This window comes from Notamacropus eugenii, chromosome 1, assembly GCF_028372415.1.
Source record: "Notamacropus eugenii isolate mMacEug1 chromosome 1, mMacEug1.pri_v2, whole genome shotgun sequence".
NCBI lineage: Eukaryota > Metazoa > Chordata > Mammalia > Diprotodontia > Macropodidae > Notamacropus > Notamacropus eugenii.
In genome coordinates this window covers 519,204,610-519,227,662 of record NC_092872.1, presented here as the reverse complement: position 1 = coordinate 519,227,662, position 23,053 = coordinate 519,204,610, and the positions used below count along the sequence as shown (strand labels likewise).

Genomic DNA, 23,053 nt, shown 5'->3' with positions numbered 1-23,053 from the left:
GTCAAAGAGAGATAATTTAAGAATCATTGAATTCTCTGAAAATCATGATGAAAAAAAGCCCGTACACTATGTTTCAAGAAATTATACATGAAAACTGCCCAGACCTATTAGAACCAGAGGATAAAATTAAGATAGAACCTATTCATCGCCTCTTGCAAGAAATCCCAAAAGAAAATGTCCCAGGGATGATACTGTCTAGTGGTTCCCATTTGGAGGTTCATGACAATGGTTCAGGGGTTCACACTAAAAATTCTTTAATGGACCATTAAGCAGTAAATGATTGTAAATTATATTCTGAACAGTATATTAAATTGTCCCTGGGGTTCAGAGCATTTTTTTTATTGTGGTTGAAAGGGATTTGGAAAACAAAAAACACTGGGAACCACTGTGATAGGCAAAATACAAAGGAAAAACTATTGCAAACATCTAGAAAGAAGCAGTTTAAGCACCAAAAGTGAGAGCCAGGATCACACAAGATCTACCAACTTCTACTAAAACGAGAGGAAATCTTGGAATAAAATATTCTGAAAGGCAAAAGATATAGGAATACAACCAAAAATAACCTGTCCTGCAAAAATGAGTATACTTTTACAGAGAAAAAAATGACCTTTTTTAATAGAATAGAGAATTTTCAAGTATTTCTGATGAAAAGACCACAGCTGATTAGGAATGTTGAAATGCAAACATGACAGCATAGAGAAATGTAGAAATGTAAATTGATTTGAGCATCTGGAAGGAGCTATCTGATGCTAACTTTTTAATGGGGAGAAAAGAAACGAGTGTCTCTTCAGAACCTTAATGTCTTCATAGAGTATTGAGAGAATCAAAGAAGAAGAAGAGGAGTCCTGGGGGGGTGGACTGGTTGGTTTGAGAGTTTGAAGACAGTCAAATAAATAAATTAGAATAAAAGCGGGAAGTGGGGCAGCATGAAGAATGGAATGGTATTTCTCTAAATGAGGTACGTGAGAAGAAGCATGTGCAGACAAAATCCTCAAGAAGACACACGAGAATCTAGGGTTGGAGGACCAGCATCCAATGAATCTCCCTCTCATCTGACAAACAAAAGATGACTGACCACACAGTGTGATACAGAAATATAAACTCAACAGAGAAACGAGCAAGGATAGGAAAAGGAGGGTCATCAAAGAGACACTAATAGTGAGGAGAGATTAGCTACAGAGGTGGGGAATCCGCAGCCTCAATGCCACGTATGACCCTCTAGGTACTCAAGAGCGGCCCTTTGATTGACTCCACACTTCATGGAACAAATCCCCTTAATAAAAAGATTTATACCGTAAAACTTGGACTCAGTCCAAAGGCCACACCAAGGACCTAGAAGGCCATATGTGGCTTCAAGGCAACAGGTTCTCTGCTCCTGAACTAGGACTTAAAGTGGTGCTTATCAATTGATTAATGACTGAATAAATTTGAGTATATGAATACAATGGAATATTACTGAACTGTAAGGAATGGTGATGGAAACAATTTCAGAGATGCTTGTAGAGTATGAAATTATACAGAGTCAAGTAAGCAAAACATGGAGACTAAAGACAACAAAAATGTAAGAAAAACAATTCTGAAAGACTTAAGAATTAGGGTCAATGCAGTGTCTCCACAGGGTCTGTGATGAAATACATCATCCCTCTCTTGGTAGAGAGCTGACAGACTCAGGGTACAGAAAGAGATGCACATTTTTATGTCACTGGGCATATGCCATTTTATGGGCACTATGTACTTTCTTTTTGCTTATTTGTTACAAGGGTTTTTGTTATCTTTTGGGTTGTGATTTAGGAGGAGGTATGTTGGGAGATTTTGGGTTAGCAACAGTGATGCCAAAAAAAGGCCAGAGAAACATTTTTAAATGCACAGATGGGAACAGAAGGAAGCACAGAGAAGTAGGATAATTTTGAAAGTAATATGTGTAATTATTAAACATTTTAAAATATACAAGTGATATAATGCATAAGCAAGTGGTGTGAAATGAAGATTCGCAATTTCATATTCAGTCTTCTTTTTGTATTCTACTGTGTAAGTGGAAATGCTTTTTTTGGGGGACATTGTTTAGAATAAAAAATAAAATTTAAAGCTAGTCAACTATTTCTTCAGGCTCTTTTAGTATAGAATAGTATTGGAAGGTGTAAGATGAAAGTAGGAAGAAAGCTAGGTTAGATTCCTGTTCCAGGATCATAGGTCTTAGAGCTAGAATGGATCTTAAACCATAGTTAGGATCACACAAGACCTAGCAACTTCCACCATAAATGAGATCTTGGAATAAAAAACTCCAAGTCTCACCCCCTCCTGCAACAACTAGGGCAGGTAGGTATTCATCAGACATATGCCTTTTACAAAAGGCTACCACCAAACTAGTTGGCTCAGTCTCACCTGTCCGGTAGCCAGTGTTGTTGAGGTACACAGCAAAGGTGCGGATCTCATGCTGGGCTTGCCAGGAAGGTGAGGAGCAGTTCTCATTGTTGGTGTAGGTGTTGTGATTGTGGGCATATTTTCCTGTCAGGATGGAGGACCGGGAAGGGCAGCACATGGGAGTGGTCACAAAGGCATTGATGAAGTGAGCCCCTCCTTGCTCCATGATCCTCCGTGTCTTGTTCATCACTTGCATTGAACCTGGAACAAGAAAACTCATCAATGACCACAGAAACACAGAAACCCTGAGATTATTTAGAGCAGCCTAACAGAATGACCCCATTTAGGGCTGATAACGGGTTCATTTGTTCTTCAAGATTCTCAAGAACACATACATCTGAGAATCTAGAGACCCAGAGTCTAACGTTGGCTCTGCCACTAATTTGATAGGTGACCATAAGCAAGTCATTCCCTTTCTCTGGGCCTTCTTTCCTTCCTTCCTTCCTTTCTATTTCTTTCTTTGTTCCTTTTTCTTTCTTTAGTATCTGTAAAATGAGGAGATTGAACTAGATGCTCTGGAGAAGACTTTTCAAGTTTCCAATTTCATTTACCTATTCCAGGGATTTATAATCTAAACCAAGAATTGATAATTAGAGTCCCTCCATAACGGACCATTCTCCCTGTCCAACCTTGTCTTCTACTCCTCTTTCCCCACAACAATCATTTATTAAACACCTAGTGTGTGATGGGGATACAAACAAAGACAAAAACAATTCCTACCTTCAAGAAGCATATATTCTAATAGGTAAGACAACACACAAATAGCTATGTATGTTACACCCAAATAAGACAGAAGGTAATCTGAAAGGTGAAGGCACTAGTCACTGATGGAGCCAGGAAAGACCTTTTGGAGAAGGTGGCATTTAAGCTGAATTTTGATGAAAGCTAGGGAAGCAAGGAGACACTCTGTACTCAGGCTAGTCTCCCTATCAACCCACACCCACCATATTAATTCCCACACTCATGCTGTCATTCATATTGCCCTTCAATATCAGAATCGTTTCTCTATCCTTTGAGGCCCACCTCAAATGCCCACTCCTACAGGTAGCCTTCCCTTATTCTCCTCTCTTTCAATGGAAGTTTTCTTCATTTATCTAACAGCTTAGACTTTATACTATTCTCATATGTATTTGAAGTCACATTTATATTATATCCATAAAGAAGAATTTTCCCTTTTGGATGAAGTGATGGTATCTCGTGATAAGTGAGATGGCATAGCAGGAAATACATTGCACATAGCAAGTACCTCAAGAAGTCCTTTCTGATTCCCAAAATGCTAGTGCCCTTTCTCTCTCATCAGCATTTATTCTGCACATACTGCATGTATAAATTTTCTTCCTAGAGAGAATGCAAGCACCTTGAGAGCAGGGATTGTCTCTTTCTGTTTGCTTGTCTGACTCTGCATCCCGATGCTTGGCCTGTAACAGGGGCTTAAGAGACTGTAGTGGGTGGACCACTTGTTGAGTGAGATGCAGAAGAAATTATTATTCAGATAGAGATTTGTTCTGATGGGGCTCTGGGAATCCTGTATCATGATTTTGCACTTTGAAAATAGTTTTTTATAAACTCTGGTTTTCAGTCTCTGGTTTCCAAGAGCAAAGACTCAAGGAGCACCATCTTTAAACATCTAAACTTCTGCTAAATAGGGTGAGAAACAGAGTCTCCCAGAGACAAATAGGGAGAAAACCAGGAAGCTTTCTCTCAGAGCGGGATAGGTTTCAGAGTTGAGACAAACTTCGAAAATCGCCTGCTCCAACTCCCTCATTTTATAGATGAAAAACCTGAGGTAGGAGGTGATTTGTTCCAGGTCATACATTACTAGTAGCAAGGCCCATATTTGGACCCGTCTTCTGGCTTCAAGTCCAGTGAGGTTTCCACTCTACTGCACTTCCTGTTAGCACACATACTTTCTATGGTACCCTCTGCTTGGCATTGAGACCCTCTGCTAGGTTTCTCTGAGGTCATCCAAGCCTAGTGTGAGCCCTTCAGGGAAGAGAAAGGAAAAAGCTGAACAGCTTATCTGGTTAAACAGCAACCTTCAGGTTCCAATGCCAGTAAGACATCTGGCATCAAGGCCACACACTCCTTTTTAAAAGTCATGGGGATAGGGGGAGGGTGTATACAATGCCAGGGCTTGAGCATGGCATGAAATCACCTCCTGGTTAAGCTGAATGAAGAGTTCAACTTTAATCAATTCTTCCTGCCACCAGCTGGCACAAATTTTATATTACCTTGGGCATTAATAAAGTTAGTTGAACTTTCTAAATGAGCACTTCGCCAAGGCAGGACTGTGCCCAACTTCTAAAACACTTACTGAAATGCCAGTGTTGGGGGTGGGGAAGAAAGAGCTGCTTTCCCAGATGGACCATCTGATTCACAGCTTAACTAAGTGATTGATAATTGTTCCTTGAGCACAATTATTATTATATGGTATATACCAAGGTTTGTTTTCTTCTAAGTAGAATCAGGGGGTTGGGCTAGTCTAAGGGTTCTGCACCATTATTTTGCATGCATGTTATGGACCCTTGTGGTAGTATGGTGGAGTCTATGGGTTTTTTCTCAGAAAAATATTTTTAAGCATTTTCTTTAATAATTCAAATGCTTAATTTCAACTAAAAATTAGTGAAAGCCATGTGAGGCAGCACACTTTCATAATCCCCGTTCCTGGGGGAGGCTGAAGTTGGTAGATCCATTGAATCCCAGAGGCATGAAAAACATAAGGGAAAGTGAACACAACCAGGCTGCCTGAGAAGGGGAGAATTTGCATGGGGAGGAAAAACAGAGTGGTCCATCCTTCTGAGGCAGTGCCAATCAACATTAGAATCAGGCCCATAAATGGTGGCCAGTGTATTTTCAGCCTGGGCAAGATAGGCAGACAGTCTAAAAAAAAGGGGGTTAGGGAACATGAAGAGGTAATTTCTCCTAAGTTCACAAATCCCTTGAAATCTATCCATGGACTTTGGGTAGTAGATTAAGAACCCCTGGGCTAGATGATCTTTACCTAAAACAAACATCTTGAGAGCAGGGACTCTATGTCTTATTTCCTTTTTATGTCTCTTGTTCCAGGGCCCATCTTGAGAGCACAGTACTTTGGACACACAGGGCTGCTTAATAAATGTTTGTGGAATGAATGAATGAAAGCAGCCACAGAAAGCACCTGATCAAAGCTCCTTGAAGTCAGTGACTGTGTACCCTATACTCGGTGAACCCCACACTGGCCAGTATGGCTGCACACATTCCTGGCACATCCAATGAATGCCCGCCGATGGTGATCAGGAGATAACAGAGGTGGTATTTATTACCCAGTGTTTCCTTCTGTCCCTGAAGGGAGTATGCAGGCATATTTCCTTAGTAGTAAAGGAATGAAAGATGGCTGATACTTCAAGGTCACTCTCGCCCTTTACCTGCAAAGAGGACAATGGTACCTGGTGGATGGATTCTCTGGCAATAACTAGCTTGAAACATAACATTAGTCAAAAGGAAGTAGCCAGAACATGCAAGGCCGGTTCTTGCTTGTGGAGTATTTTTTTTTTATTCCCTTAAAAAAAAGCTTTTGTGCTTATGTTGTTATCTCTCTAATTTCTGTGGCAATTAAAAGGACGGTGCATTGGTATGCCAGCTCTAGGCACAGTCTGCTTGTTGAGTGAGCTCACCCCTGAACAAACAGGCTGGCTGAAGGAGGATTTTGTTATTCTGCTATTAAAGTACAGTTTTAACAATCCCCTTAAATGGCAGAGGCATCTGTGCATAAATAGCACTCCATGTTAAGCCTCCCCTTGGGGACAGTAACCTGGTTTAATAAAACTGCTGTAATGACACAGCTCTATAAATCAACCATCTTTAATACAAAAACATATGATCTAATCGCCTTCCACAGCCCAAGAGCTAGAACTAATGCAGACTGACAGTTCTGATGGCAGGTAAGGCTCTGGAATACCCTTCCGTGCTGAGCTAGAGAGGCCAGCCTTCAATATTTCAAACAAGCTAAACCAGCCTGGAGATGTTGAGAGAACAACAGAAAATTGTTTTCTTTCCATGATGGAACTTCCCTGCTGCGTTGGATACTGGGGGAAGTCACCCCCACCCCCCAATCTCTTTCTTATCACCTGCAGACCCAGGGATTTTGTGGGCAGGGCTGATTTCAGAAAGAAGCCTTGATTTAATTCAGGACCCCTGAAAACTGGGAGGTGTCCATTAGCTTGAAGGATTGGGTGAGGCTAATCACAAATGGGATGTTCTAGTGGACAGAGCACTGAATGGAGTCGGGATACCTGGGTTCCAGGCCAAACTCTGCCATTAATTTGTTGGCTGATAAGGCAATATAAAACTGTGGGAAAAGAAATGGATTTTGAACTAGGAGACCTGGGTTTGAATTCTACCACAGCTCCTTCATACCTGTATAACCTCGGGTCAGACACTTTTCTCCTTCGGTCTTTATTTTCCTCATCTGTTTGAAAAGAAAGAGCAACCCAAAGTGTAGAAATATAGCAATGAAAATCTATTTCTGAAAAAGGATACTCCTATTTCTTCAAATTCTTCTATATAACATGACTAATGTGAAAATATGTTTAATAGGAGTATATACAGAGAACCTCTATCAGATTGCATTCCATCTTGGGGAGGGGGCACTAGAGAGATGGGGAGAAAATTTAAAACTTAGGGAAGCGAATGTTGAAAATTAAAAATAAAATAAAATAAAAGATATAGCACATTTCTACAGATCTTCTTACCCCATCTCTCTCTCTCTCTCTCTCTCTCTCTCTCTCTCTCTCTCTCTCTCTCTCTCTCTCTTTTTCTCTCCACCCCCATTAGACTATAAACTACTTGACAGTGAGGCTAGGAGCCTGGCACATATTACCTGTGTGACCCCAGATAAAATCCTTAACTTCCCTTCTAACTATAAATCTATGATCCTCTGATTGAAGATTAGAAAGGCCTTCAAAGGCAGGTATGGTTTGGTGGGGGAGTGGCATTCCAGTTTTTGAGTGGGAGGGAAATGGGACGGAAATAGGTAAAGGTAGAAAGCAGAACTCAAAGCACGCACCCCAATATTTGGGGCTATTTTCTTTTAACCACAGGCTCAGTATTTGTTTATCTACTCTCATCCGTTCCTCAAGGGTTTCTGGAATGCCCACAATGTAGCTGGATCAGCCTCTGAAAAGTCTGTCCAGTTATAATACCTGTTCTGTGGCCAAATCCAAGTCAGGAGCAAATCAGCTCCTCTGTCCATGATCGGAAGGGAGGCCGAAGGGCAACTCAGGAATCCGGGACCAGCATCAGAGAAGAGGAAATCCTTTCGTTTTCCAATTATATTTGATTTCCACCCTCGTGCTGGAATCTACCCACGTCTGTCAGCTAGCAATAATTACACTGTGTGTGTGTAACTCAATACAAAACAATGATATTAGATTTCCTCCGATCTGTTTTTTAAATGAGGCGTCTACCACAGTGGGGAGATATTAAAACCCTGTTTGAAGCTGGGTGTAAATGGCTAGGAAGGATTTGTTGAGGACTTAGCACTATATGACCATCAAGGAAAACTTGCTCTTGAACATGAAATCAATTAAGCAGATGTTTGAAGAAGGAATACTGGATTTTTCATTAATGAACATTTTATTGTTTGAGAGATTATGTGATTAATTTCTCTCCTCCCTTCTGCCAGCTCTGACGGCAACATTGTTTGAATGAAAGCCCTGCTACCATTATTATCCTGAATCTCCATGGATAGAGTGATGGCCTTCAGAGTCAGGCAGGGCCAGGTTCAAATCCTATCTCGGATACATACTAGCTGTGTGAGCCTGGGTAAACTGCTTGGCCTCTGTGGGCCTCAGTTTCCTTAATCTGAAAAATGAGAGGGTTGAATTTGAAGACTTCTAAGGGCTCTTTTGGCTTTAAGTCAATAATCTTATAGAATGACGATGCTAAAGGATGCCTTAGAATCCTGAACATGATTCAGTACCCTCATACAACACTGTTATATAGATGATCAGAAAGGGCACTGAATTTAGAGTCACAGGAATGGAATTTGAATCTCAGTTCTATATGACCTGGAGTAATTCCTTCCTTCTCTTCAGGATTCATTTTGCTCCTCCATAAAAGGAGAGAGTTGAACTAGATCATCTTTAAGGCCCTTTCAGCTATACTTTATCCAAGCTGTTCTGTAGAGAAATGTTATTTTTCCTCACATTAGTCCATTTCTCTCTCCCTCTCCCCTCCTCCTTCCTTCTGCCTCAGTTCTCTCCATCTCACCCAGGCTGCAATGAATGGCCCCGAATTCTCCTCCTTCTCAGTCTTGGCTAAGTTCATCCCTTGTTAGGCAGCCTGGTGACTCCTTGCTTCCCATATGGGAAAGTATGGCTACATACACTTAGCAAAAATGCCTGCTCAGCTCTAACTCAACTGAAGCTCCAAACTCCTGAGCTCAAGCTATCCACCATCCTTGACTGCCCTGGTAACAGGGACCATAGGTGAGTGCCAACATATCCCACTCTCCACTTCAGTTTCAACAAATATCTAGTAAGTGCTGGCAGGCGTTAAGGAAGAAAGGGCTATACAGATTAAAAAAGGCATAATTCCTGTCCTCAAAGAACTCACTGTGTAGGAGGGGATGAAGGCACACATGGAAATCATTTTCATATGGAATGATATAAATCAACCAGTAAGTATTTATGAAGTATTTACTATTGCTGTTATTAATATTATTATATTATTATGTATAATATTAACAACATTGTTAATATTATTATTATTCATTACCACTACAACCTGCTAAGTGCTGGGAATTCAAAGAAAAGGCAAAACCAGTCCCTGCCTTCACAAGAGAGGTTCACTCTAAGTGCTATCTGAGGTAGGCAGGGGATGGAGTGTTAGATTTGAAGTTAGAAAGACCTGAGTTTGAATCTCGCCTCAGGCATTTTCACTATGGGGCAGCTAGCTGGTGGAGTAGAAAGAGTGCTGGGCCTGGAATAAGAAAGATTCACCCTCCTAAGTTTAGTTCTGGTCTCAGACACTTGGTGACTGTGTGACCCTGGGCAAGTCACTTAACCCTGCCTGCCTCAGTTTCCTCATCTGTAAAATGAACTGGAGAAGGAAATGGTAAATCACACCAGTATTTTCGCCAAGAAAACCCCAAATGGGATCAGAAAGAGTTGGAAACAACTGAGAAATGACCGAACAACATTTAGACACTTACTGGCTGCGTGGCCCTAAGTAAATCACTTCATCTCACCTGTAAAATGAAGAGATTGGATTAAATGGTCTTTAAGGTCCTTTTTAGCTTGAAATCTTATTATGGAAGGGGGAGGTATTAAGAGGAGACGATCATTAATGCCATTAGAGGAAATAGATCAGGGAAAGTTTCACAGATTAGGTAACACTCAGGTTGAACTCACTAACTATATTTCTTTTGCTGTCTAAAGACCTCAGGCCCTTTATATATGGCATTATAAGCTCACAAGCAGTAGGGGACAGGCTTTAAGGTGGTCCTGCCCCAGAAGAAGGTCACATTAAGCCACCCACTCTTTTTTGGCTTAATCTCCTTTGTAATTAATAACACAAAGCTGCAAAAGACATGACACATATGTCCCAAGGAAGCCAAAGACAGAAATAAAGACCTCATACATACCAACATATCCATACTACCACTCTTGGTGATACCAACCAGAAACAAAGAGGTGCTCAGCACTTGGGCCATGGCTGGAAGAAATGATGGTGCAGGAATGGAATGGAATGTTATTTTGTAGTAAGAACGGACAAATATGAGGCACTTGGAGAACCATAAAAAGATCTGTATGAACAAGTGGAGAGCTAAATAAACAGAACCAAGAAAATGGAATCCCATAAGAGGATGTTGAACGCTGAACGATGGAAAAATCCTTGAAAGTCCTGATGAGGAAATAATGAAATGTACCTCCTTCCTCCAGGCAGAGAGGCTGGGGACTACTGGGAAAGAGTATGGCATACCATGTTGGACAAGGTTTCTGTAGAGGATATTTTTGCTTTGTTCTTCTTTATCACAAGGGAGTACAGAATAGGGGTGGGAGCAGAAGAATGACCGTGATGAAAAGACAGAAGAGTTCAGTAAGTTAATTAAAAATAGCCCACCATCTCATTGTCCTTAGGCCAACACTTCCCTCCATCTCTAAAATGAGGATAATCATCTATCTACCTTAGGGAGTTATCATGAGGATCCTGAATTATAGGTTTAGAGATGCAAGGGACTATGGAGTCTCAAAAGTGCTTGCTTTGTACATGGCAACACGCTATAGAAATTAGGGCCACTGTTACGATCTTTAAGACAGCTGACTCAGCTTCAGCACTATGGACAAAGGGAAGCCAACTACCCCACAGAACAACTACTGCCACTGCTACAGTCCTATAAGAGTGATAGAATCACTGCCCAATAGCACTCTGGGAGGCAGGCAGTACAAGTCCCTATTATCCCCATTTCAAAGATTAGGAAAGTTGAGGCCCATAGAGGGGAAGTGATTTGCCCAAGGTCACAAAATGGGGAAGCAAACCAAGGTTTCAAGACTCTATGGTCAGTATTTTTCCTACTTTTTCAACAGAGGAGGTAACCATTAGTGGACTGGTTTCCACAGTATGTTCCTCAAAACCTTCCCCCCTACTCCGTTATCTATAGCCAGTCTATAGATAAAGATGATAGTTCTACATCTTAGGTCATCCAGAGGAGGATGGAAGAGGGGAGATCCTCTGATCTAGGAGTGAGGAAAATATTCTAGATGACTAAGTATCTGAAGGGGCAGAGCAATCTTCTGAGGCCTGGTCTGGCCTACAGCTCTATTTGCCTGTCCTCCCCCTCCCTTCTACCCCCAAAAGATTTCCCCATGGTGAGCTGGCATTAAGGACTGGAATGGTCTTACTTATTGCCAGACTGAAAATTTAGAAGAATGTGTTTTGAAAGCTAATCTCCCAGGGTAGGTCACAATTAGCTTTTCCCCAGCTCTGGCACGACAACACCCAGATATATTTTTTCCTTTCTTGCTTTTTTTTCCACTGTGGGTCAGTGTGGGCTCCAGGAGGTGGTAACAGAGAACTGAATTGACCGTCCACATTTCCCCCGTGTTGTCTAGGACTTGGGTATTATCAAGCCAGGCTTCAAGCCATCTGGCCCCAAGATTCACAGGACATGGGAGTCAGTCACTCCCTTGGAAATCTAGTCCATAAGACAGGATGTGGTTTCCCTGTTCTAGCAGATGGAGAAGGGAGAAGAAGTTGATCCCAGATGGAAAGCCCCTATGCCTCCTTTTCACAAATCAGCCTCTTACAGTTTGACCACAAAGCAGGCCTGAGAGGAAGTCAGTGACAAAAGTGGGAGAAGAATTCAGATTGTGCTGTCTCACCTCCATATCTTCAGAAGGTCCTCCCTGCTGAATTCCTACCCACCATTCAAGGCCCAGCCCAAAGTTATCCTGCTACTGTATGAGGCCTTTCTCATCCTCCCAGTTGGTAAGGATAATTCCTTCCTTCTATCTCACATGGCACTTTGCAGTTCAAATAGAAATTCCTCTATCTGGTTTTTAAAGCCCTTCACAAATTGGTCTCAAACTATCTTTTCAGCCTCATTATACTTTACTCTCTTTCTCAAACTCTATGACCCATCCAGACTGGCTTTTTTTCTTCACTCCTCCTACACAACACCCCATCTCCCACCTTGGCATCTTTGCACTGGCTGTCCCCCAGGCCTGGAACATACAACCTCTACTTCACTCCTCAGGAATCAGTTTCTACATGAAGCTTTTCCTGTCGCTATAACTGCTAGTGCACTGTCTCCCTTAGTTTGTATTTGTACTGAATGTATTTATTCTGCACATACTTACAAACGTACATGCCTGCTCCGATAGAACATAAGTTCTTTGAGATCAGGATATCCTCAGCACCTAAGCCAGAAATGGTGCTTAATAAATGCTTGTTTATTGCTTGATTCTGTATTATATGCTTTATCTTGTATTATACTTACTAGTATTGTATCATCTCTCTCCCTAAAAGACTCCTTAAGAGCTGGGACCACCTATTGTTTATCTTTGTACCTCCCCTACGAGGTACCACGGAAATCTGTACACAGCAGGTACTTAATAAATGTTTGTTACACCAAATCAACTAAACCTGCCTATGAGGTGTGATCTCAGCAAAAACCCCACTCACTGACTAGAAGTCTCATTTCCGTGCCCATAAAGCTGTCTAGATGCCTGAGTGGTGAGCTACTCTCACTTCAATGCGAGGAAAATGTCTTAACCATTAGAGGTCGTGAGTTCTCCGTCACTGGAGGTGTTTAAGTAGCTCTGGTTAGGATGATGCTCCTTGGGGAGATGTACCATAGGGGTAGGGATGGGACTAGATGACTTTTGGTATCCTTTCCATTACTACAATTGGCATCAAATCTGCCAGAGGAAAGATGGAAATTAGGTATAGAAGGGGCAAGACATGGGTGGGAGGCTTGTGTTTGCTTGCTTGCTTTTCAAGTTTGTAGGTTTTAAGAATTAAGGACCAAAGTTTTGTAGACTGGTAAACCTCTGTAGACTGACCTGGGAATATTGAGTGTAGAGAGCAGGCCCAGCCCTGGCTAAGGAGAGGCTTGACTACCCAGAACCCCGCATTCTGGTCCCCCAGGGACAAGCTGAGACAATTCTGGGCTTCCGGATCTCCCTAGTGGTCAAGGCAGAGTTGCCACAATGGACTCACCTGTTTTTGCGGGGTGGGGAGGAGGAAGGAAATGACTCTGTCCAAGTATAATTACTAACCAATCCTATTTCTACCCACGGTAATGAAGTTTTTGACAGCTAAGTATGTTTCAAACACATTTTCTTCATTCTTTTTTCCCACATGGCTGCCACTTGAGTTGAGGGCCTCCTCACCTCTCACCTGGAACACTGCAAATGGCTTAATAATTGGTCTCCCTGTTTGGAAAATCTCCCTTCTGGAATCCATCCTCCAGCCTGCTGCCACACTGATAGCCCTGAAGCACAGGATTCACCAGGTCCCTTCCTTGTTCAAGTCAACTGCATTGCCTCCTGACTGCTTTTAAGAGACAGGTTCTTAGCCATTTTGGTGGCTTGGACCCTAGTGACAATCTGTTGAACTCCTTCTGAGAATGATGTTTTTAAATGCATAAAATGAGATACAGAGGCTTACAAAGGAAACCACTTATACAGAAATACCATTATATTTTATATACATCTGCTACCTACTTCTATGTATATACGCAGTGTAACTACACATACACACACATACAAATTACTACCTACTTTTATGCATATACACACATGTAAATATATATACACATATATGTGTCCATATGTATATATAGACATACCTGCACATTTTGTTGTTCAGCTATTTTTTAGTCATGTCTGGCTCTGTGGCCCATTTTTGGGATTTTCTTGGCAAAGGTACTAGAGTAGTTTGCCATTTCCTTCTCCAGCTCATTTTACAGATGACAAAACCAAGGGTTAAGTGACTTGCCCAGGGTCACACAGCTAGTAAAGGTTTGAGGCTAGATTTGAACTCAGGAAGATGAGTTTTCCTGATTCCAGGCCTAGCACTCTATCCAGTGTGGCACCTAGTTGCCTCTGTGTGTATATATGCGTATATATGTGTGTATCTATCATGTGTACACATGCACATTCACTAGGTATTTTCTGCGTATGCTCTCTTTTCTTTCCTTAGATTGGACCTCATCTTCCCCTTGTACTCCTGCAGAAGTCTCCCCTTTGGCCTTCCTGCCTTTGGCCTCTCCCTTCTCCAGTTCTTCCTCCACACAGCTGGCACAAGGACTCTCCCCAAGACCAGGTCCGACAACCACGTCACTCCTCTGCTCCAACTCCAGAAACATTAACGTCTCTATGCCCAGAATCTTACCACCCTCCCGTATTCTTAGTTCTCCTTTTTGCACACTCTGCAGCTTAGCCATACTGTCCCAAACATGTGCTTTATTCACCTCCCCACCTCTTACTTTTGCACTGGCTCTCCTCCATGCCTACAATGCTCTCCCCTTGTTACCTCTACTTCTGGGAATCTCTTACTTTCCTTCAAGATTCAGCTTAAGAGTCTCCTTCATGAAGTCCTTTGTGACACCCCACCTTGCCCCAGCTGCTGGTACGTGCTCTTTCAAAACTACCCTGTATTCATTTTGTATATTATGTATACATACACGCATACACACACATATATACATATGTACACACACAAGTTATCTCCCCTATTAGAATACAAGCTCCTTGAGGGCAGGGATGGATTCATTTGTGTCTTATTATCCCCAGGAAGCAGTATAGAGTCTAGCATGCAATAAGTGTTTAATAAGAGCTTCCCGATTAATTTCCAGGAGATGGTAACTTCCTTGAAGACTCAGACCAGGGGTGAGGAAACCTTTCAGCCTTGAGGCTGCATGTGGTCCTCTAGGTCCTTGGGTGGGACCTTTTGACTGAGTCCAGGTTTTTATTTAAGGCATTTGTTCTGTGAAGTTTGGAGTCTGCCAAAGGGCCAGACACACTTGATGATCTCGAGGGCCCCTTGTGGCCCCGAGGATGCAAGTTCTTCACCCTGACTTCGACTGTTTCACTTCTGTCTTTGAATCATGGCCCCTGTGGCACCATAGAAGATATTTAATAAATGTTTGCTGATTTAAACGGAATTCAGAACTATGACTGTATGTCTGTGATTGGTGAGAAGTACTAAATAATATAGGCATTCCTCATTTTATGCAAGATCTTAGGGAGGGAGAGAGGGAGGGAGGGGGCAGCAGCTGGGTGATTCAATGGATAAAGTGCTGGACACGAATCGAGGAAGGAGACCTGAGTTCAAATGTAGCTTCATGTACTTCCTCGCTGTGTGACCCTGGGCAAGTCACTTAACCCTGTTTGCCTCAGTTACTTCATCTGTAAAATGAGTTGGAGAAGAAAATGGCAAACCATTCCAGTATCTTTGCCAAGAAATTCCACTGAGTCACGAAGAGTTAGATGGGAGTGAATGACTGAATAACACAGGCAGGGAGTGTATCGATTTATGTGTAAGTTTTCACCTATTTGCATTTCAGAGATGCTTCTCTTTCTGATGAATCTTTAATTGGCAGTGACTCACACAAGGTGGGCAGTGGTAGGGCATTAGAGATAATCTAGTCCTCAATTTCATAGATGAAGAAACTGAGGCCAGAGAGGGGAGTGAGTTGCTCTAAGAAGGGGCAAATCTGTGCCCTGGTAATGTGAGAGAGCAGTGGGGCCAAGACTCGGGTCTCTAACCACCTCTTAACATTCTCAAAACTAGACCAACTTGTTAAATACTGACAAATTTGTAAACAGATTATGTGCATAAGAAGTGAGATTATACAAAATTCCCCCCAAAGCAAAGAATTCTTTTAAAATGTAAATTTCTAATTGATTTGACTTATCTTTTCTTTCTATATACTCTCCCAGAATACTGAGGTGTTTATTTGTACAGATAGCTTGTCTTTCTTTACCCTAAGGTCCTTAAGGATACAAATGCCTCTTACCCGGCTCTACATGCACATTGTGGGTGCTCAACAGCTATGTGCTGAATCAAATGGAGAGATGGGGAATTTTCTTTTTTTCTTCTTAGTGTGCTGCTTGAAAGGGTTAAAACCCTCTCAAATGGGCAGCCTCATCCCCCAGGCTTCCTCCCAGAATACTTTTCCTCTGCCTCCCAATCATTTCCCAGCACCTCTCCCTGACCTCAATTAGGCCAGGAACATGTGGTTCCTCTGAGGCAGCATGGTGGAGTGGTTAGAGCATTGAACCTAGAGTTGGGAAGGATGGAATATGAATTCTTCTTTATACACTCGCTAGCTGTGTGTCTCTAGGCTGCTATTTAACCTCTCGCAGCCCCAGTTTCTTCATCTGTGAATTGGAAATATTATTAATACCTACCTTACAAGGTTGTTGCAATAATCAAATCAGATAGGATGGGAATAAAATATATTTAGCTATTATTGTTGATGTTACTATGGCTAGAAATTCAAGTCTGTGGCAGTGTCCACACCTTTACAAAACCCCTTCCCATGACTGCTCTGGTGTGACTGTCTTTCTTTCTCAACCTCTTAGCTAAAGAGAACTGACTGAAAAAGAAAAGGTCCCTGCAGATCATTCAAACAGGAAATTTTCCTAACCTTTCTGGAAATCTAGCCCCATGCAGCTCACTGACCAATAAGCAGATAGTTGAGTGATTCTGACATGCTCAGAATTAGCCCCTGTAACAGTCCCAATTAATTACCTGGTGTGGCTTATCTACCAGTTGAAGCAAAAGAATAAAAAAATGGCAAAAAAAAAAAAATCACCCATATCAATTAAGGGAACAGGATGAATCTCTAATCTTAGCTTTATCAGGTACCACTGCTCCAGCCAGACCTTAATTGGTGTGGACAGCTGTTCACCATGCTTGAAATTGGAAAGAGGCCTTGGATTATCTTAGAAAAGAAGGCTCTAACCCAGAAGAGTAGTGCAGCCGCAACACGGAGGAGCAGAAAATAGCAGATGATAAATTTTTTAGGACCACCCTCTGGTCTGCAAGTTGCACCAGACTGTGAGCTAATGGGTTCAGCTTTTTGGGACATGCATTATTGAACTGAGTCTGTCTTGTGGATTCAAAAGCATTGTCATTTCCCCACCTCCTAGAAGGAACTCAACCCGTCTTCAAAGTCAGCTCAACTGCTACAAAGCTCCGGCTTATCTGTTAGGAAGAAACACTTTAGGGCACTGATCTGAAGCCTGGGATACTGGGAACTTACAAGAGGAACAGAACCTCTGCTGGATCAAAAACCTACTGTGGTTTTTCTCTGGCTCTTTTGTCCAGATCACGCCCACAACTCCCTTCCTTTTACGAGCAGAGCCAGCTGGTTCTGGACAACAGCTGCCAGGCAAAACCCTCAGAGGGCCTGACTGTTGCATTGCTTCAAGTTTGACGCATGCATCTCGCAGGGGATGAGAATCAGCGTGGTGCCCCACTCCAATCAATCCACAAGCATGAGAGCTGACTACGTGCCAGGCTCTGTGCTAAGTTCTAGAGCTATAAAGAAAGACAAAAGCCCTCAAGGAGATTATAACCTAATGAGGAAAACAACATACAGCCAAAATATGCAGAGGCAATCTTAGAAGGAAGGTGGTAGTTTTAAGGGGAATTGGATTTTTACAAAAGGTGAAAATTGGGGGATGTGAAGGAAGCCAGGGAAGTCAGGAGGAGTTGCTGAGGAGGGAGAGCATTCCAAGCACAGGGGACAGCCAGGGAAAATGCCCAGACATGGGAGAAGGTGTGTCTTTGGCAAGGAAAAGCAATATGGTCAGTATTAAAGGATCATAGATTACGGAGATGGAAGTAAGGTGTAAGAAGGCTGGAAAGGGACAGGTTAGGAAGGGCTTTAAAAACCCAACAGGGAATTAAATATAAGCATTTATTAAGAACCTACTGTGAGCTTAAGAACTAAGTTGTGCTAAGTGCTTTGCAAATGTCACCTCCTTTGCTCCTCACAACAACCTGGGAAGTAGGTGGTATTATTACACTTGAAATTCTATGGCGCAATCAAGTTTCCAAAAAGTTATGTGCCTCAGAATAATCTTGTGAAGGTAGGTGGCAGAAGTACTGTTTGTCCCCATTTTACAGATGGGGAAATGGAGGCCCACGTGGTTGAAGTGACTTGTCCATTGTCATACAACTAGTCAATTTTCAAACCCAGGTCTCCACAGTGTGCTTCCATGTCCCTTGTCTCCTGACACCTCCACCACCCTGGTGCAGGCCCTCATTTCCTCATGCCTGGTCTATTGTGATAGGCTCCTGTTTGGTTTCTCTGCCTCATGTCTCTCCCTATTCAGCTGTCAAAGTGACATTCCTAACTCAGGTCTGACGATGTCATCCTCCCTACTCAATGAACTCCAATAGGAGTTGTTATGATTTGTGACCCATCGGAGGCCCTGGCAGTCATACTCTGGGACCCACAGGACGCATGAAGAGAGCATTTCTTCATGCATTCATTCATTTGGATATTTATTAAACACGTACACCGGGCAATGTTTCTGGGGACTGATGAAGATTTGGAAGCATCCTTGGCAAAATTTTTCTCAAAAATATGAAACTTGCCCCCACCACAAATACGTGAGTTATCTTAAACACTACTGCCTGGCAGGTCTGCACCTTGTACGTCAAGATCATCAATAAAATCCTCTTCCTTTCTGCAAATTCTCTTTACTCATACAAACTCTTCTAGGAAAATCTATTCCTATGATCGTTAACACAAGCTGTTATGGGAAATGAGCTGGTTTCATAGATATCACCTCTTCTCAGCAGCTAAAATACCAACTTCTGCTTTTTCTGCTGGATAAGGGATCCCAAAGGGGGTGGGTTTAAAGCCAGCAGCAGTTAGGTGGCACAGTGGATAGAGTGCTGGGCCTGGAGACAGACAGATCTGAGTTCAAATCCAGCTTTAGACATGTCCTGGCAGTATGACCCTGAGCAAGTCATTCAATCTCTACTTGCCTCCATTTTCTCAGCTATAAAATGGAGATAATTAACAGTACCTACTCCCAGAGTTGCTGTGAGGATCAAATGAACTATGACTTGTAAAAGCACTTAGCATTGCGCGTGGCACACAGTAGGTGCTTAATAAATTCTTCTATTTCATTATATAACTAAGGAAATCTGCACTGGGAAGACAGTGTGGTCAAGCCAATTTTCATTTAGATTGCCTGTCATATTTTCTGCAGAGATGCCATCTCAAGCAGGGGGGGTCTTCTACAGGCAGGTTGATAACTACCAGTCAATTTCCAAATCTTATCTGATTGATCTTGAGTTAGCTGACATAACCCTATCTCTGAGGGAGGGGAGAATTAAGCTAAGGACATGAAGCTAGTAGCAGCTGGTCGATATCTGCCAGCGTCAGCACTGCCCCCTCCTAGTCTGGAGCACTACCCCCACTCCACTCAACCCCTCAGGAATAAAGCACATTTTCCTCAAGGGTGGGCTGGGGGTTTGGGAGGAGAGAGAACAAGTACCTCTCTGGTAGAGAGCTACATCTGAATCCAGATCTACTTGTGAGACAAACCTCTGTCTGCCATTCAAGTCGATTTGGAACGAGATCACTCTGTTCAATTTCACTTGGGAGTGCTGTGTAACTGTGGCCTCAGAACTCTGCCAGAGATAGTTTGCAGTATTTTTTGACTAGCAGAATCACTCTAGTGTCTGGGGTCTCTTACCAAGCTCCACATCCTGGTCGTCTGTCAGGACAAGGATGATGTTTGGACGGATGTTTCTCCGGTCCCTCTGGAACCTCCCTTTGAGACGCTGGCTTGACAGGAAGGCTGAGCTGCTGTCCAGCAGGGAGAGTACAGTCACAGTGAATAAGCCAAGGAGAAGGGTGTAGGGGGCCATTATTTCGCTGATTAGGTCCTGTGAAACCCAGGAGATTGAAGTTGCTTTCTTTATCTTCTATTTCAGATCTGTGAGCAAAGGAGACAGAACCACATTGATATTCATGCAAAAATAAACCAAAAATAATTTTTAGGAAATTTTTTGCATGAACTGTGAAATTCTTTGAAAAGGATAAGGAAGCCACAGCCCAACCAAGTCTCAAGTCCACAAAGGGCAAGAGCAAAATATGTTCAATTTCCCAACATAAAACATATGGCTCCAAGGACCCCTCCCTGCTGGACTCTGGCAATCATCTGCAGGGTCTGCCCAACCTGAGAAGCCACTTGTTTCTAGACAGCTAGACTCTTGAGACATACTCTTGAAGGATAGAGGAAGGAAGAAATCAAGGTGTTGGCATGATTGCAATGGAAAGAGTGCGTGTGTTTGTCCTTTGTTGCCAAAGAAGACCTGGCCATCAGAGAAATAATGACATGACTTGCACTTGACTTTGTTTTGAGTGAGGGAGGGCTGTGCAGGTCACCAGCCTCACTTCTCCTCCAGAGCCATCTGAATCCAGATATTCATCAGGATGACTGGAGATGACCCAGGATGAGGCAATTGGGGTTAAGTGACTTGCCCAAGGTCTGCAATGGAAAGAACACTTGAGCTGAAGACGGAGGAACTGTCAAACTCAGGCTTTGACATTTGCTAGGTGGGCAACCCTGGGTAAGTCCTGACCCCTGGGAGCCTCAGTTTCTGCAGTGGGGATAATATAACACAGGTAGCATCTATATCTTAGATTTGCTGTTAAGAGTGTGCTTTGGCATGTATAACCTATATCAGACTGCTTGCCATTTCAGGGAGTGGGGAGGGGAAGGAAGGAGGGAGAAAAATTTGGAACTCAACATCTTTCAAAAGATGAAAGTTGAAAATTGTCTTTAAATGTAATTGGAAAAAGTAAAATACTATTAAATAAAAAACAAAAGGAAAATACTATCCAAATGCCTGTTCTTTCATGTGACATTCTGCTTCTTATTTTCAAATGTCTTCCCAGAAGTAAATGTAGTTGTTTCTTCTACCTAAAGGGAATGGAGCAGAGCCCCTCCTCCCCAAAAGGGTCGAGGAGTCAAGGTTTTACAGCTGGTTTACTGTGTGACACTGGGCAAGTGACAGCTTCTCTGCTGTCCATCTTTGAAATACCTGTTCTTATCTATCACTCATGGAACCCCTATGAGGACAAAAGAGAGCAGAGGTATGCCACTGCTTCATGCTCTCCAGAGGGAAGGTGCTCTACATAAGCGATTTTATTATTAGCAAAGCATTATAACATAGGACAGGTCTGTGAGATGTCAACATCCTTCCTGAAATGAGCATGACACACTTATAATGAGAAACAGACCTCTTTGGTATTTAAGGACAAAACTTTAGCTTATCAGATTCCAAAGTATACCTTAAGCAATGCAAATCAACTGGCATGACCTAAGGTGTCCCAGAGGTACTTCCCAGGCATGGCTTTTGGCAAGTCCCCTCTTCTCTGCACTTTCGATTTCTCCCCTTTGTAGAATGTGGAATTTGCGATAGATTCTTCCTAAGGACCCTTCTGGCCCCAACGCACTTAGATTCTAAGCTGGGACACAGCACAGAGACTGAATTTCCTGGCCTCAGTGGCTGGTGGCGTGTTCAAAGGCTGATGCAGAGAGGGGCTGAGATATGTACTCAAAGTAGAAGCCTGTCACCTGACTGATCCTACTGGAGAGAGATTGTCCTCCTGGGAACTGATAAAAATTTCCGTTGAGATTCTTCAGGATCAATGGAATTTCCTTCCCCTAACTTTAGCCAGAGAACCAGCAGCAATGAGATAAAGATTAACAAGTGTTAATTATTACATCAGATCAAGTGATCAATGAGTCAATTTTTGATGACTTTCCCTGGCTGAATGCCAGCTCACTATAATAATGTAGTGGAAATCAATTAAAAAATGACACAAGGGAAGCTGCCTACTTTTTGTGAGATTCAGAGTGGCTGAACTAAAAGGACCTACACTGAATCCCATTCAGCAAAACCAACTTGATATTCCTTCCAAAAGGCAAATAGCACAGCTTTGTTCCCGGGAGTCAATCTCAGAACCACCCAATCAGTCCCCTCTCTGAGTACAGCGCTGGCATCTTCTTTCAAGTGCAAGGCTTTCTATCCTAGTACAAGGCCTTTGGAAACAGCTAATTCCCAATATTTAGAGAAAAATTAGCTCCTGCATCTGTATTTAACCTGGAGAAATGTCAAGAGGGACACACATTAGTTTATGAAGCCCCTCCTTCTAAACTTATTTTGATACTTCTATGCAGAAATTCACTATTGATTCCTAGACTGTTACAAGAGAAGGGCCCTCAGAACACCAAATGTCAGAAGGGGAAAGGACCTTAGGACACGGGGCCACAAGAAGAGGGAAGGGCTCTGAGAACATGAAACATCAGGGCATAAAGGACCTTTAGCACACAGAATGTCAGAGCTTGGAATGACCTTAGAACACCAAATGTGAAACCTGATGGCAGGGGGAGGAGGGAGATCGAAGAACACAAAACAAGAAGGGAGTAGGCGCTGGAAGGACCCTCGGAGATCAGCTGGTCTAACCCTCTGATTTTTATAGATGAAACTGAGGACAAGAAGGAGAAGTAGTTTGCCTTACGCCACTCAGCAGGACTAGAACCCAGGCCTTCTGATTTCCAGTCTTACACTCTAGACTGTATTTTTTTTTCCTTTTTGGTAGCAGAACCCAGAAAGAACTAGAAATGCTTATTAATAAATTTCCTAAAATTAAAAATGGGCAGATTAACTAGTTTTGGAAAACCCAGATCAGTATGGGAAAAGGAGGGTAACGGGGAGATGAGATAGAGAAGGAAGCTTCCTCCCATGAAGGCAACTTTGGTTCTGGTTATCCCCCACCCCACTTTGATCCCCTGTCCCCAGCCTCACCTGGTACTGTTTGTACCTAAAACATTAGCAAATACAGTTTTGAAATGTATAGCTGTCTGTGTACCCACCACATAGCCCCTTTAAGACTGGAAGCATTATGAGGGTGGGCAGTGATTGCATTTAATCTAATCTGTTTCCTTCTCAATGGCCAGAATAGTGCTCTATAAGTACAGGAGTGAAGGAAATTTTACAGGCATTCTAGCCACCTTCTAGCCCCACCCCACCCCATTTTACAGATGAGAAAACTGAGGATCAAAGAGGAGGGATAAGTGACTTGCCCAAGGTCACACAGAGTGTA

General features: G+C 42.6%; 1 protein-coding gene across 4 annotated transcripts in view; it reads right to left on the bottom strand.

Moving 5' to 3' along the window:
- SULF2 (sulfatase 2) overlaps window positions 1-23,053 on the bottom strand; it is a 135,415-nt gene that overhangs the window by 89,222 nt on the left and 23,140 nt on the right. For 3 of the 4 annotated variants that reach the window (XM_072633635.1, XM_072633634.1, XM_072633636.1), the window contains exons 2-3: window positions 19,632-19,874; window positions 2,383-2,622 (exon numbers count right to left, since the gene is read on the bottom strand). In XM_072633635.1, coding sequence (XP_072489736.1) covers window positions 2,383-2,622; window positions 19,632-19,806 — 415 coding nt within the window. In that variant the 5' untranslated portion in view covers window positions 19,807-19,874. Of the gene's footprint in view, window positions 1-2,382; window positions 2,623-10,045; window positions 10,065-19,631; window positions 19,875-23,053 lie in introns of those variants that run through there. The other variant, XM_072633637.1, reaches the window with a different exon arrangement.